This window comes from Homarus americanus, unplaced genomic scaffold, assembly GCF_018991925.1.
Source record: "Homarus americanus isolate GMGI-L3 unplaced genomic scaffold, GMGI_Hamer_2.0 scaffold479, whole genome shotgun sequence".
In the NCBI taxonomy this organism is placed as follows: domain Eukaryota; kingdom Metazoa; phylum Arthropoda; class Malacostraca; order Decapoda; family Nephropidae; genus Homarus; species Homarus americanus.
The window spans coordinates 1-17,472 of NW_024726642.1; the positions used below are offsets into that span (position 1 = coordinate 1).

Genomic DNA, 17,472 nt, shown 5'->3' on the forward strand with positions numbered 1-17,472 from the left:
ATACTATACTTTTAACCCCCCTAAAACTAACTCCCCCCCCTCCCACCTCTCACTGTAGCATTAGTTTAGTGATTTTGCCCAAGACGTCATTTTAGGTTAAATTAGGTTCGTTTAGTTCATTATATGTAGTTTATGTAGTTTCCATCCTTGTAATTAACGACCATTAAACAAGATAACCATTTTCACTTACACAGATACTCCTTACTACCTATGATATAAACTTTCACCAAACTACCATACAACAAGACGGTAATTAGGTGGTCAATACATGATATAAACTAATAACCACAATTACTGTACTTGTTTACCTTGTCTTCTGATGTGATGGTTGCTAATAATTAATACATAAACAAGATAAACAACTTAGAAACCACAGAGAACCACAGCCACTTGGTTGAGCACACGAGACACAAGTGGCGTCATCGTTGTCATGGTAACCAACGTGAAGGTAAACAACAGAAGGTAAACAACAGAAGGTAAACAAGGTAAACAACAGAAGGTAAACAAGGTAAACAACAGAAGGTAAACAAGGTAAACAACAGAAGGTAAACAAGGTAAACAACAGAAGGTAAACAACAGAAGGTAAACAACAGAAGGTAAACAAGGTAAACAACAGAAGGTAAACAAGGTAAACAACAGAAGGTAAACAACAGAAGGTAAACAACAGAAGGTAAAGTTACGTTAATAAACTTAATATTAAAAGCAAAATTTGGATTAAAATAACAGGTAAAGGAATTATCGTTGGGAGAAACTATTGTTATGTGATTGTAAACTTTTGTTGGTTTTTGTGATATTGAGGAGTTAAAAAGTGTGGGTAAATTGGTAACAGTATACTCACAAGCCAATGGTGTTATAGGTAGTGATGTTCCTTCTGCTTAAAAGGTAATATAAATGTCAATCAATAGGCCAGAACTACAAAAATACGTTTATTACCAGGAATTCGGAAAATTGTTTATTGTGAATATATATGTGGGTTGGTCACAGTCAGAAGATTGATGGGCTGCATTCTGAACCCTGATGGGCCACATTCATGACTGGTGGATCATATTCTAAGTCTGATGGGCCACTCAAGCTTGATGGGCCACATTCAAAAGCTTGATGGGTCACACTCGCAAGTCTGATGTACCACACCAGATTTTGCTTAGCCTAGTCAGACTTGCGAGTATGACCCATCAGAATTGAGTGTGGCCCATAAGGCTTCTGTTCCGAGTGTGACCCATCAAGCTTCTGAGTGTGGCCCATCAGGCTTTGAGTGTGGCCCATCAAGCTTGAGTGGCCCACCAGTCTTCTGAATATTAGTACTGTACAGTACAAGCAGGTTTATCTTTACTCTCAAGAACCAAAATTCTTTTTTATAATTATGCTTTTATTTTACTTTTAGTAAGTGGGTGAAAAAATTTTGTTTTTACATTAACCTGTTAGAAGTAGGCCTGGGTGAAGGTGGTAAATTGAGGTAAAGGTTACTGCTAGCCACCTCTCTGGTATGTGGTAACAAGTACAGTACAGGGGGTTATATCTCTCATAAGTTGTTGATGGACTCGTGTAATCACAAACCTCTTCAAGTGCTTAAAGTCCTTGGTTGTTGAAGCGGGTGACTCGAGAAACGAATTACGTATACATGTTTTATGGGCTATTGAGCGTAATGTGAAGCGTCTGACTGAAAGATAAGTAACATGTATGATTGTGATCAGTACATTACTATTTTTGACTGACATAAAAGCTAAAGATAATCCAACAAATCATCAAATCTGAATCATTGGTGGACACGTTCCCTCCCTCGGCTGTCTGTGTTTGTTGGGTTCAGGATGTGATGAACCTATTTCAGTGGTTAGGATGAAGTAAAATGTCTTTTGTATCATTATTATTTAATTATATAGACACGATATATATTTTTAATGTTACCCATAGTGTAACAAGTGTGACTCGACCACCTCTACTGCTATACAAAAATGACTTAATGTGATTATAGTGTACAACAGAGGAAATGTTAGAGAGCAAATAAAAGGGACGAGAAATAGAAACACAAAAAACAGTGTACAGGAGGTCCCTGACTTACATACATCCGACTTGTGAATGCCAGTCAATATGAACGAGGTTAAACTTGAAATTTATAGTATTTTGTTTACCTGATGACTTATTTTTTACTTTCAATTTCTGTATTTTGTCATTCTATTTCTTCTTTTGTCTTAAATTAAGTGATTTTAGATGTATCTAAGGACATAGGCTATGATATAGTGGGATTTTAGACACTGTTCTGTAAGTACAGGGGAGTTTTCCGTCGCCTACGGGATGCAGTGCGTAAAAAAGAGACCAGAGTTGTGGGAGGCGGAGGACTGGCAGCTCCACCACGACAATGCTCCAGCCAGCCCACTCATCATCCCATCTTGTCCAGGATTTTTTGGTCAAACACAGGATCACACAGGTCCGGGAGGCTCCCTACTCTCCTCACATGGCTCCCTGCGACTTTTGGCTGTTTTTTAATATTAACATGCCGCTGAAGGGTTCGAGATTTGAGGACACAAATGAGACAAAGAAAAATGCGATGAAGATCATGCTGGCGATCGCAAAAACTGACTTTACAAAATGTTTCCAGCAATGGAAGGACTGCTGGGCTAAGTGTGTTGAGTCCCAAGGGGCCTACAGCACTTTGAAGGGGACTAAAGTCTGAACTCAGTAAGTAAGCTTGTTTTTTTTTCTCCTGCTGAAGGTCGGACACTTTTCGATCAGACCTTGTATACATTGTTTCATAAGATTAATCTCTTTCTTCTGAATGACCATATAATAACAATACTGTACTTACTATGGATAAAACAGGAGATCTTGCTAGCAAGTGATATATGGTATATTGCAATATCTATCATCTTTTGGTGTCAGATTGTTTTGTGTTAATGTGCACAGATACTTTTTTATCATGTGTACAGTACTTTCAGTTGGAGAAATGTCTTCATTATGATGGGACATGCAGTATGCCAAGTACAACCTGGGTACCTGTGCAGTCTCTTACATTTTCAGTGTTGAATATCAGCATAAAATTCTGTGACCACACTTGAAACCAATCGGGGTCACTTGTAAAGGCTCACAGTGATAAATTTGTAATTTCTTTGGGTTAAGTTTGCAGCTGAAGCAGCTAACAGGCCGATCAGTGGCAGCTTAGAGTAATTTTGTTGCCCTAGAGAGATGGGGAAACACAGACCATCAACCTCCAGAGGATGTGTATTATTTCTTTGATAAAATTAAGACTGTCAAAAAGAATAAACAGGCTGCAATATCAGACTTCCTTATCCAGAAATAATTGCAATTGTACAGTTCTATTATTTTCATGTCTTGTGAGACATAAGACCACCAGGAACATCCACCGAAATGCTCTAACTAACACCTATTACAGTATAGTGTCATCTGGCAATAAGGCAGCCAGGAACATCAAACACACAGTCATAATACATGATTAAGTTAACAAGTATTTTAAGTACAGTATTTATGTTTACCCAGACATTAATAATACTGTACAGTACAACAATCACCCACATTTAAAACACAAGTGTACTGTTAAAAAAGGTATTAAAACCTTTCTACTTTTTGTCTTAAGACTTAACAAGACCATCATTTCATAACATACTGCACTATAGTACAACATTTCCAAAAGTTTGCTCATGATCAGTAACAGCTCAAATGGTCTTATCTGAAACCTTCCCTTGAAGAACATCAAAACTTAATTTGAAACAGAGAACTTGCTGTCATTGTGCTTAAAATATTTATGACTTCAGGCAAGAGTACGGACATATAGACCCAATGACATACAAACCATGACAGTGGTATTCTTCAACATATACAGTACAGTACAGTTGTCAGTACAGTATTATGAACAATACCACTAATGATCTGTAGTACTTTTATTACTGTACAGCATCTAGAGAGTGTCTACAACTAATAACATAGAAAATCAACAGAATATCTGAAAAATATTTACATTTTCTAAGAACAATATCAGTGAAAAGATGACATTAAAATAATACCAAGAAGGAAATATTCAAAGGCTAACGAGCCGATCAGTGGTGAAGAGGATAAAAATAAAGGCCACGACTGAAGCCATTCTTTTAAACAAAGAACATTGGAATAGGAAGAGAGGTGCAGGAGTAGGGCATCATTCTACAGGAAGAGGTGCACAAGTAACACTTACCATTAAATTAATAAAAATAATGTAAGGACTTACTAATTGGCTGAGAGTTATAGTTTGAGAAACAAATATCATTGTACTGTATAATATATAGAGCAGTGAATATCATTAGGATATGAACTATCAACAAAATTCCCTAATATTGGCTACAGAGGACAGGGAATGACTTAAGTTTTAAAACCGTGCGTTGTGTGGAGGGAGGAAGTGTTGGATGTCGGGCGGTGTGAGTGGGAGGATACACTGGACAGCGTCGGGCCAGTCACAAGAAGACTGGTCCTGGTGCCATAACAGCCCACCAGGACAGTCAAACCTGCAACCACACAATTTTTACAATACTGTACATGGATTTCTAAACACTTAATTATTAGTAAAGTCATAATGTAAAAAGGTCTTAGTTAAGGATGCTCAAGTATAAATAATCTTTACTAAATTCATATACCCGGTACTGTACCTGTACTGCACTATACTGTACTGTACTGTACTTAAAAATAATCTAAATCAGACATTACAAAACATAGTGCAATATACAGTACAGTACAGTACATAATAATTCAAAATGATTGGTTGAACTGGGTGACCAAGGATTCAGATTAACTCTTTGACTAACTGGTGAAGTCATATGGAATTAAAAACTCTTTACTTCGATTTACAATACTATACTTTCCCTGTGAGGTAACGTCCACTGCATTCTGTATAGGTACTGTAACTTACTTGTATGCATAGTTGTTGGTACATCTGTAGAAAGTGTTACAGGAGAGGGGGTCAGGAGCAAAGCCCAGAGCGTTGCAGTCTGCGAACCACGAGACTCCTGATGATGACGAGGATGAGGCAGCAAATGATGAATGTGCAGCAGCAGGAGGAGTAGTAGTAGTAGTGGTGGTAAAGATTAACTTGAAATTGGGGTAAGATGAAGAGGATGACTGAGAATTAAACCGAGATGGGGTTGATGGAGGTGTGGTAGTTGTAAATATTGATTTAAAGTCGGGGTAAGGTGAAGAGGATGGCCGAGAAGAGGAAGATGAAGAGGAAGGCCAAGAAGTGAACTTAGAAGGCGAAGATGATAGTGACTGAAAATCAAACCGAGATGGGGATAACGGTGGTGTGGTAGTTGTAAATATTGATTTAAAGTCGGGATAAGGTGAAGAGGACGGCCGAGAAGTGAAGCGAGAAGGGGAAAATGAATGAGGTGATTGAAAATTAAAGCGAGATGGAGTTAACGGAGGAGGAGTGGTAGTTGTAAATATTAACTTGAAGTTGGGATAGGATGAAGAGGACGGCCGAGAAGTGAAACGAGAAACTGCCGTGGGAGAAATTGAGTTGAAGTCTTGTTTCTTCTCATTGGCCTGGCTGAAGAATGGCCTGTAGGGAAAATTCTAAATTAAAAGAAGACAAATATATTCTTAAGTTTTAATAATTACTTGTGTTGTTATGAATTCTTATAATCTGGGACATTACTGACTATGATCTGAGGGAATGATTAGGTCTGGGAAGTTGTCTGAGTAATTCCTTTTCCTCCTACAGTGTTTATGATGATTCCTGCATAACTTATTTTGTGAGGTGACATTTTGCAACCTTCTTTTGTACAGATTTTTTTTTAATAATTAAGAAGTACAGGAAGAGATCAAACAAGTGTCAGAGATGTTAGTGAATAGTTTTCTGTAATAAATGTAATGAATCTATCACTAAAACAGATAGAGGAAGAACTAATGGAAGGTGTCACTAGGAGTTGATCGTACAGTAGTAACAGTGTTAAGATACAGACATACATACCACGCTTGCCAAGGGTAGAAGAGTTTTGTCGTGGTTTCAACATTATTTCTGTTATTTTTCACTCTTTCTACATTTGAGTTCTTTCTTCCAGAAGTACCACCACCAATAGTGTTTGTGCCAGCAGTGTTGATGGTATCTTGTTTACCGTGGCTCCCAACACCTTTAGTTTTCTCGTTTCCTGGCGGCAGCTTTTGTGAAGATCCTGCCTGAGGTCTTGAGGGTCTCCTGTCCAGAGATGTGAGTGAAGTGCTGGTTGTGCTGCCATTAAGAGTTTTGGCAATGGCTGTCAGGAGAGGGTTGTGACCAAGACCACAGTAGTTCCCAAAGTCATCGGTCGCTGTGTCCCACACCATAATACCACCTAAGCCTCGAGAGGCCACATATTCTGCCTGTGTCAAGACAGAAGAGTTGAAAGATGTTAAAGACTCTTCTTCATAAAGAGGTCAATGAATCGAGTGAACAGACAATGCATTAGTTATGGTTTGTCTCATGGGTTTATGTCATAATTCTTAGGTATATATTCTCAAAGATTCATTAGATAAATATTCCTCATAACTGATGATTTAAAAGAGCACATAACTGGCTGACTTAAAATATAAAACAAACTTTCAGATTTAGAAATAAAATTCTACGAAGACTATTTCAATTAGATGCTTTCACCTAGCACCAGTCAGGGGACAAAACAAATGTACACAATTTTCAGTTAAAAAGGAAAATGAACTGTGTGAACCTTGAGATTTGGGTCTTACTTTTTTCACAACTGCATCAACATCATCATAGCCCACCCACTGATCGCCTTTAGTTATGTAAGGTCCTCCTTCACCAGTCACTTTTGTCCAGCCTTCCTACACACACACAGATGGCAGTAATTACAAAAGAATTAGTGTACATAATATAAGCTATACAGTATAAAAAATTACTGTACTGTAGATTACAAACAAACTTTGAAATACCTGCTATGTATAGTTCAGTATTTAAAATCTTCACTAGTGTACAGTACTTAAAATGTATAATGAATCAGAAGTTTAGATAAAATAAGAACCTTTTGATGAGCCAGACAGCATTCAAAGAAAGCCATGTTGCCAGAGGCCTTGATGTAGCGGCCCTGTTGTCCAGGACCTCTAGCAGCCGCCCCTGGGAAGTTTTCAGCCCCTGCCAGTGTCCATGATCGTCCATACAGAGGCACACCAATAACTATCTGTACACTTCACATTAATATACAGAAGTGATAGTATAGTACAGTACTGCATATAACTAATGGTAGGTTACTGGGGGTACAGCCTAGTCACTCATTTCTTATCTTGGAGTATTATATAAAAATATGTTTAAAAGTGAAATTTACTGGTGATCAGGATGTGGAATTTATACTGTGATCCACGATGTAAATCACAGCTAAAAGGGTATAGAGCAGTCTGTAATTCTCATCCATACAGCTAAACCTACTATGTATTAAGCTTTAATCTTTTACCTTCTTCCACAAACAAATTTAGGGTGTTGTTAAAGTCACACTGTATCAGTTGTTGTCGAGGTACTGTACATTTCCAACCTGTGTTCTGTGGTCTGACTGTTGACATTTCACCTTCTCCTATAATGTTCCCCAGAAGGTTAATACTGTACTGTACTGTTGTAATGGTCATGATAAGAGCTAACCTGAAAACCTTAAGGATTCATATTACGCTCAAACGTCCACAAAACCTTCCGAGTCCCCCAGTGGAAACGTCCCCCGTTTTCTCTGTTTCCCCCGCCTTTGTCTATGGGAGCAGACGCTGTATGCTGGGACCTGTTGCCATCCATTCCTTTGTAATCAATTTAATTTTGCTTTCGATAGCTGAGTCAGAGCATTGTTAGTGAAGATAATAGTAGAGAATGAAAATGAGTTCATAGTCTCAATTTCAACGTCAGAGGGTACCGTAAATTAATTCATTGGAATAGGAGTAGCTGGACTCCCTGGTCTGGTTTGAGTGAGGGCACGCGGGCATTTTAACCGTTAGTAAGTGCCCGTCCCTTCATCCATACAGGTATGCCATTCCACGCTGTGTTGTAATTTGCCCTTCTTTAAGTGATTTGACCCAATTGATAGTTGATTGTGCAAGTGTTACAGTAACGTAGTTGATATGCTCTGAGTAAAGTCATATTTACGTCTTTAACGTCCCCTGAAACGTGTTGTTGTTGTCACCGGTTAGTAAGTGCCCGTCCCTTCATCCATACAGGTCCCTAACGCAGCCTAGGCCGTGTCTGTAGGGTGGATGTTGTATCCACTATGTCTGGGGACATGTCCGAGGTCCAGTAGGATCAGTTACCTTCGTGAGACCCGGCCGTCAGACACTTCAGACCACCTATAGCCCCCATAGCTGGCTCGTCTGGCCCTAACGCTCGGTCCACGAGGTGACCCTGGACCACCAAGCCACACACCACTACCAGCCCCCATCATTGGTGGATGAATGTCTACCTCAGTAGGGCTATATTTGTGTGGTGGAATTAACCCACTGGGATCTCCAGAGTTCGTCAGATAGTACTCCATGGTGGCTGGACCCCATGGCTGTTGCTTGAGTATCACTCCTGACGACTGAGTGTTGTAGTGGCAGTTGCCTAGTATTTATGGTGCTAAGTGACTATCATAGTTGTGCTATTGAGTATGTCCACCCAGTAGGGTTGGAAGTGTATTGAATATGTCCACCCAGTAATGGTGTGAGTATGTTGAGCCTGAGGGCCTAGTAATAGATTTCGTCTGTTAGTACAAACCAATTCTTTCTTCTAATTTCATATTCATGTTTAAATAAACTTTGTATTTGTATAATTGTGTATATTATTTACCTACAGTATTTACCGTTATTTCTTCCCTATTGCTTGATACTATCATTACACCTACCCACGAGCCTCCTATCGTCACGCTACCAATGGTGATATATAAGAGTAAAAGGAATTGTTACTGGCACACAGGCCCTCATGAAGGGTGGCAGTAGCAGCCCTCATACATGGTGGCAGCTCAAGCCCTCATAAATGGTGGCAGCTCAAGCCCTCATAAATGGTGGCAGCTCAAGCCCTCATACTGTATCTCCCCTAACAAGAGAACACACTGCTTGGTGATAAAGCATGTCATTCAAATTTAAACTATACTGTACTGATTGAGGTGTTCTCAAGATCTTTAAAATATAAAAAACAAGACAAAGCCACACAGAATCCTAAACTGACACCTGAGTATAAATGCTTGACCTAAAGAGATCATCAACCTCTACTGCCATAATTTTTCAGATGAAGACAATCAAAACATTATACTGTATACCTTTGTATATCTGTATAAAGGTACCTGGCCTCAAGGTTTCCACTGTAATTCACAGTTGGATAGAAGCTGCCAATGCTATTTCTCTCTCATGTGCATTCACAGTACATCACACACACACATCTGCCATGCCTCCCTTGTCCTCCTAATACCGTACAGTACCCATTCTCAGAACCTGAAAATGTTAACCTCATTCCCACAGTACTGTACTACCTCCAGCCCTTCCCAGATAGTGATGGGAGTATCACCTTGTGAGCTGGAGCACCTTTCTTGATCCAGTAGTTGACGGCGAAGTCAGTACACAGCTCAGGGTTCTGACCAGCCTCAGCGTACAGGGGCGAGTGATGGGCTACCTTGTTCTCCCACGACCCATGGAAGTCATAGGACATCAGGTGGATCTGTGGAAGTGAAGAGTGTCTCAGACTGGACATAAGGTGTGGTTAGGGCTCATATGAAGTGAAGATAAGGTTCTATTGAAGTGTGAAAAGAAATTAAAAGAGGTGAAACTGGAATTCAAATGAGAGTAGGGCTCAGGTGAGATGAAGATGGGATTAAATATAAACTGAAGAGGAATTTCTATCTCAATATATGTGTCTATTAGAGAACTGGTCTATCTTTGTGGTAGTAAAACAACTGTGCATAAATTTATGGGAAAGAAGATTGGAGTTATGTTGTGTACAAGTATTGTGATTGATGATGGCAATGAAAATTAAGGACCAGTTTAAAATTTAAGTTTGCATGATATTGTTTCTTGAACATGTCTATGAACCCAAAAATCAGGTGACCTCTAAACACTATAAATGTTTCTCTCACACACACACACACACACACAGGTTCTATAAGACTATAACACATTATCAAGCCAACTCTGAGCCACATAAATGGCCACTGAAATACCTGATGGAAGCAAAATACGATGACACTGTACCTGTAGTTCACTGGTAAATCATTAGTGTCTGTGTCCTTAGCCTTTCTGTTTGTGTTGAGAACATTCAGGTATCTTTGTATCAATCAGTTGATCAAGGTGCCATCCTCATGTCTGAGGGCTGGTGACCATGGTCATCCACTCCACACATTGTTTGGCTGTCTTTACTAATCTTCCCAGATTTTGTATCTCTCTGGATGTGCAACTTTTAATTTTGTCCAACCATTCCAGTTTCTGGCTTCCCCTGGCCTTCTACTTTCAGTTTTGCCCATTAATGCAATCTTATTTTTTAGCTATCCTATACTCTGTACTGTATATTGCCATGAAAATACTTGTACCCCTAACTATACAGTGAGAAGTACTGTAAATGTGTTGCTCACCAGGTCCAGCAGCTTAGCAACTTTTGGGATGTCGTAGCCACGGTCAATAGTGCGTCGACCAGCACTGACTGCTGATGTCAGCAGCAAATTATGAGGCCTGAAAGCTGACTTGAGGTCCTCCAGCCAAGCAGTAAATCCTGTATAGGATTGAGAGGAAGAAGAAGGCAATGAGTGACAACAACAGATATACTGTACTGTAGGTCTATTTGTAGATATGATAAATACACTTGACATTTTACACAGAAGCAACGTAACAATATAAATATATATCGGATGACTTATCAACTGAGCTCCACAAATTTTTTGGATCGTTTTAGTATCAAAGATAATAAACACTGAGAAGAATGAATGGCAGTGACTTTGGTGATGTGGTGGCATGACTCACTGAACAACCAGTAATGTATCACCTACAAAGTGTGACTGTTGCCTCTGCCTGACTCAGAACACTTGCCATCATCTCTCATTGTTTTTTTCTTTTACTCTATTAAGTGATAAACCTTAACTATATTTCCTGTTGTTTATAGAAAATTCTTGAAGAGTAGACAAAGCAACTGTGTACAATGTTTCCTCTTGTTACCTTGTTTATCACTGGGGCTTCCCTCATACCCCGGGTACTCCCAGTCCAGGTCAAGACCATCAAAGTTGTACTGGAGCAGCAGCTTGACCACCTCCTCCACGAATTTACGCCGTAGTCCAGCATCTGCCACCAGCCGAGTGTACTTGTTGCTGCGGGAGTCATTCCACCCACCCAAACCCAGCAGCACCTGTCAGTATAGCACAGCATAGCACAGCATAGCACAGCATAGCACAGTACAGTACACTCTTATACCAATTTCCAAAAATTTTTAAACAACACAAATAAACAGTAAACGACTGGACAATACACATCAATGGGGGAATTACTGAAACAAACTATATTGTGTCAGTGAAGAAAGTAGTGTAGTGTTCTTGAGTGTGTTTAATATTTTGTTAATGACATATTCCTTGAGTTTGGAGATGGTGGTGATGAGAGACTAAGAGGAAGAAGATGGTTTATTGTGAAATATATACAGCAATGGTATGGAGAGAGTTGTGGTGTAGTGAGAAAGTGAGCTACAGGACAAGGTTATCCCCCCTGACCACCCACACTCCAGGACTACCCCACACCACTTACAGCAACGTATAATCAACACACTCACCTTCAGGTCGGGCTTCTTATTCTTCAGTTGGGTGAATTTATCATAGTTCTTGAGGTCGTTGTCCAGCCATGGGTCGTGTTGTTTAGCCAGGAAGGTCTTGGGGTCGAGGATGGCAAAGGCGTAGACGAGGTGAGTGCACAGGTCCACGGGGATGTCCTCCACTGTGTACTTGGCCTGACCTGTAACCATAAATACTGTACAATATAGGAACTAAAGGAACCACATGAAGATTAAACACCCAAACTTATTTCACCTGATGATTAAGTACCTAATGCTACCTGGGGAGGTGGTTAGGTTGAATTAGGGTAGTTAATCTTCAGGTGAAATAAGCTGGGGTGTCTAATCTTTAGGTGATCCAAACTAAACTTACACTGAGCACCCCTTGTATTTTTGACCGAGTGGTGTACACAGTAACTAAAGCACAATACAACAGTGAAACATTAATCATACACCACTCAACAGGCTGGGACCATGACAATGTTATCTTCACTATGTCATCAAGAGAAAACTCCTCTACTCTTGAGATATTCCTTAACGAGTGAATAAACAGTTTGAGGGAGAAGGATTATGGAGGGAGGCGTTGGATAGTGTCGCCAGCATGGGTCAAGGAGAGGCTGGAAGGGTCACAGCATGTAGTACCCACCCTTGTCCCCTCCTTTCCTCTCCCCACCCTCGTCCCCTCCCCTCCCTTCCTAGACCCCACCTGTCCACCACATACCCGGGGTCAAGAGTCACGGACAATCATCTGTAAGGACCAGCTGGTGCGGGAGGGAGTGGGAGGAGGGAAGGAGTGGGAGGAGGGAGTGGTTGGGAGGGAAAGGGAGTGGTTGGAAGAGGGAGGGGGAGAAGAGGGAGTAATTGAAGATGGGAGGGGAAGAAGAAGGAGTGGTTGAAGGTAAGAGGTGGGGGTGAGGAGTGGAGAGGTGGTGGGGGGGAGGGGTGGGGAGGTGGTGGGGGTGAGGAGGGGGAGGTGGGGGGGTGAGGAGTGGGGAGGTGGTGTGGGTGGGAGGAGTGGGGAGGTGGTGGGGGTGAGGAGTGGGGGGAGGTGGTGGGGGTGAGGAGTGGGGAGGTGGTGGGGGGGAGGGGTGTACTGTGGTGATAAAAGTCATTTAATAACTGCCTGGTCCACTGAGGGTTGAGAGAGAAACTAAAGGCTGGAACAACCAACTAACAAGACATTGAATATATTCTCTTAGTTATTACTCAGCCATAAAGACATATATTCTCTAAGTTATACTCACCTACTTAATCAAATGTTATCAATAAGCAAAAATAATATACTCGGCTGCAGACATATTTAAGTAGACATTTAAAAGGACTTAACTCCAAGGTAACAATGAATCTTTATAACTGATGACCAACCTAACTTAACCTGACCTAACCTGGCCTGACCTTACCTAAACTAACCTGACCTTTTACCGTGATATCCATAATAATACTTTAGGACAAAATATTATTAATTCTTTCTTTAAATGTTTACCTGAAAAGTATAAATATAGAAATTAATCCAGTGGTCTTACCTATAAGGGATTAGTTAGAAATTGCTTACCCTGGCGTGACCTGGTAATACTGACCTGGCGTGACCATGGCGGTAATGACTGACCTTGGCGGTAGTGTGCCCAGGAGGCGTAGTAACAGATGACATGGTTGGTGCTCGCCATAGTCTCCCGTGATAACACTGACACCACCAATATGGCCGCTACCACCACCAAGCTGGTCCTCAACACCGCCTGCCACCGTCAACAACAACAACAACAACGTCATTTCTAAACCTTTTATTATTTTTATTATTATTATTATTATTATTATTATTATTATTATTATTATTATTATTATTATTGGTAGTAGTAGAGACATTGCTCTAAGGTACGGTCGCCCAGTAGAAGGTTTGCCCTCCCAAGGCGTGTGTGGCTCTTCCTATGACGTCGATCACGCCATGGTGTGTAAGAAGGGGGGCTTCATATGCACGAGGCATGGCGAGGTAAGGGATCTCACAGCAAATATGTTGAAGGAAATCTGCCGGGATGTCATGGTAGAACCGACCCTCCTTCCATTGGATGGTGAGATCTTCCAACACAGGACTTCAAACACATCTAACGAAGCCCGTGTGGACGTCAGTGCTCGAGGATTCTGGACGCGGGACAGCGAGCTTTCTTCGACATCAGGATTTTTGATCCCATGGCCGCATGTCACCGTAACCTAGCTCTCGATGCTGCACATAGGAGGAACGAGAACGACAAGAGAAGGGCATATGGGGAGAGAATTCAAAACGTTGATCAAGGCAGCTTCACTCCTCTAGTGTTCACAACCTCTGGTGGGATGGGACCAAGTGCAAGATGTTTCTACGCCAGACTCGCGGAGGAGATCTCCGAACAGAAGCAGCAGCCCAGAAGTTATGTTACAGCCTGGATGAGATGTCGACTGTCCTCCTCTCTCCTTCGGTCGGCTTTGCTCTGCCTCAGGGGAACGAGAACTTCTGCCCCAACTCCGACAACTGCTGCAGATATTGACTATGAGGCTACAGTCACTGAATGCCGCATGGATCTGCGGCTCAACTAATTCAACACAGATAGGATAGTTTCTTATGTATTAGGATATTTAATACTAAGGTAATTAAATGGTGGCGAAGGTGTGGCTATTGGGGGAGGCTGGAGGCCACGTTTAAAAAAAAAAAATAAGTAGTAGTAGTGGTAGTGGTAGTAGTGGTAGTGGTAGTAGTAGTAGTGGTAGTGGTAGTATCACAAAGTATAATATATATAATAGTCTAACAAAATGTATCCAAGTCATAACAATAAAGGCCTGGGACCCATTGACAGCTGGGTGAAATGGGGTGTCCTCAGCGACCCTTCTATCCGTTACCCAGCCACACAGACAGGCCCCTGCAGGACGCACAGACAGGCCCCTGCAGGACGCACAGACAGGCCCCTGCAGGACGCACAGACAGGCCCCTGCAGGACACACATACAGGCCCCTGCAGGACGCACAGACAGGCCCCTACAGGACACACATACAGGCCCCTGCAGGACGCCAGGATCATCACTACATTAATTTCCCACACTGGACAACAACAGAAAAACCATAAGAACATAATTATGGAGTAAACAGCAGCGGGTCATACTGGACAGTCCCGTTTACACCCAACCCCTATTGCTCATATATCCATCCAACCTACAGTATGTTTGAAGCTATCCAGCGTATTAGAGTTAATGATCATGTTTGGTAACTTGTTCCACTACTATATTTCCAAACCAATGTTTATCTATCTCGCGTCTAAATCTAAATTTGTCTAATTTAAAACCATTGTTACGAGTTCGCTCCTGGTTGGATAGTTTGAGTACCTTTGTCATATCAACACAGGTAAACAAATGAATGTACTCCCTCACACTGAACAACAAAATACACCTTTATAAAAATCCCAACCTATGACCAAAACATTTTAGGTTAAGTATAGAACGATGACACAGTTTAGGGGTAAGGGAGGGGTGGGTAAGGGGAAGGGGGGTGGGTAAGGGGAAGGGGTAAGGGGAAGGGATAAGGGGGTTGTGTTAGGGGTAGAGAGGTCAAACACTGCGCCGCCGCCGCCCCCCGTTGACGCCCTCGCCACCCTAACATGAATACTTACTCTCCCGCCACCACCCCGCCCACCACCCGCCGCGCCCACCACATCACGCCGCGGGGAGAGGAGAGGTGCTGAGAGGAGGGGAGGTGAGAGAAGAGAATGGGAGAGGTAAGGCAAGGAAAGGTAGAAAGGAGAGAAGTAGAGAGAGGAACTGGATAAAAAGGGAGATGGGAAAGGTGAGGAGAAAGAAGGAATAAGAGGCCAGGGGAAGGAGGAAGAGGAGGCCAGGGGAAGGAGGAAGAGGAGGCCAAGGCAGTTGAGCCGGGCGGGAAATATGTGGGGAAGAGTGAGGCCAGTGGTATATATAAGAGAAAAAATATAGGAGTACCGGCAGAAGAGGAGAGCTAAGAGAAGGAAGGAGAAAAGGCGAGGAGGGTGGGTTATTTGGGGGCGACAGGGGAGGGAGGGGCAGCAGGAGGGAAGGATGGCGTAGTAGGGGGAGGGAGGTCAGCGGTGAGGAGGGAAGGAGGAGCGGGAGAGAGGGGAAACAGGTGCGGGAGAGAGAGGGAAGGGGGGCGTTGGCAGGAAATAATAAGGCTGTGTGAGACTGATGGAGGACGCACTACCACGATCGCCTGCTGGGATACACAGTATGGTGAGCCCTACACACACACACACACACACACACACACACACACACACACACACGATAATTAAACCTGAGACGTAAGATTTTGTTGACAGTCACTTCTATCAACATATCACAATACACTGTCAATAAGGGGAGCCATTAATTGTCCATGAGTTGTGTTAATGGTGAGGACCCGGCGGTGGAGGCTGGCAACACACACACACACACACACACACACACACACACACACACACACACACACACACACACACGAAGCGGAACACCTGAAGATTAGACACCCCTCAGCGTTCATAAACACAGTCATACATACTGTACACTTCCCTCCCTCAGTATGGCGACCTTTTGTCACTTAGTAGGTGACCATTAGATAAATATGATACATACATACATACATACATACATACATACATACATACATACATACATACATACATATAATGGTTGCCCCTAGTGTTCGAGGATGGCCGACCCAAGGACCACCTAGGTGTGAATTTGTTTAAGGTGTAGAAGCTGTCGCCAACACAACAACCACACCCTGAGTCAACGAGCTGCATGACCCAGTGTTTAAGGTGTAGAAGCTGTCGCCAACACAACAACCACACCCTAAGTTAACGAGCTGCATGACCCAGTGTTTAAGGTGTAGAAGCTGTCGCCAACACAACAACCACACCCTAAGTTAACGAGCTCGCATGACCCAGTGTTTAAGGTGTAGAAGCTGTCACCTACACAACAACCACACCCTGAGTTAACGAGCTGTATGACCCAGTGTTTAAGGTGTAGAAGCTGTCACCAACACAACAACCACACCCTGAGTTAACGAGCTGTATGACCCAGTGTTTAAGGTGTACAAGCTGTCACCTACACAACAACCACACCCTGGGTTAACGAGCTGCATGACCCACTGTTTAAGGTGTAGAAGCTGTCACCAACACAACAACCACACACTAAGTTAACGAGCTGTATGACCCACTGTTTAAGGTGTACAAGCTGTCATGAACACAACAACCACACCCTAAGTTAACGAGCTGCATGACCCAGTGTTTAAGGTGTAGAAGCTTTCGTCGCCACACAACAACCACACACCCTGAGTTAACGAGCTGCATGACTCCAGTGTTTAGGTGTAGAAGCTGTCGACAACACAACAACCACACCCTGAGTTAACGAGCTGCATGACCCAGTGTTTAAGGTGTAGAAGCTGTCACCAACACAACAACCACACCCTGAGTTAACGAGCTGCATGACCCAGTGCCAAGGAATAGTCCGAGAAGACCGGACAACTCGCCAACTGCACTGGCTAACCATTACCCCAGAACACAAATCGATTAACATCCAGGTTCCCAATTACTGCTGGGTAGACAGAGGCAAATGGCGTAAAGAAACCTGCCCATTAGTTTACTGTGCTCATGAATCGAACCTGGGACCACTCATTTGCGAGGCGAGCATGCTGACCATTACACCACACACACACACAGGTCAAAGTGGTCTCTTCTATACAAAGTTATTCATCAATTACATCATGTAAATATTAATTCTGTAATATATCTACCCCTTCCA

The 17,472-nt window shown here is 42.3% G+C and overlaps 1 protein-coding gene and 1 long non-coding RNA gene across 2 annotated transcripts; both read right to left on the reverse strand.

Annotated features, from left to right (window-relative positions):
- Nucleotides 1-3,201: 3,201 nt before the first annotated feature.
- Nucleotides 3,202-5,121, reverse strand: LOC121865675. The gene is made up of 2 exons (XR_006088790.1): nucleotides 4,886-5,121; nucleotides 3,202-4,484 (listed from the first exon to the last, which is right to left on the reverse strand). It is a non-coding gene; the product is annotated as an uncharacterized LOC121865675 (long non-coding RNA).
- Nucleotides 5,122-13,435, reverse strand: LOC121865676 (acidic mammalian chitinase-like; the record flags this gene model as incomplete). The annotated part of the gene is made up of 9 exons (XM_042365199.1): nucleotides 13,311-13,435; nucleotides 11,708-11,886; nucleotides 11,107-11,293; nucleotides 10,530-10,666; nucleotides 9,473-9,622; nucleotides 6,987-7,142; nucleotides 6,694-6,789; nucleotides 5,945-6,333; nucleotides 5,122-5,533 (listed from the first exon to the last, which is right to left on the reverse strand). Coding segments are annotated over exons 1-9 (1,764 nt in total), but the record flags the coding sequence as incomplete, so codon positions are not given.
- Nucleotides 13,436-17,472: the final 4,037 nt, after the last annotated feature.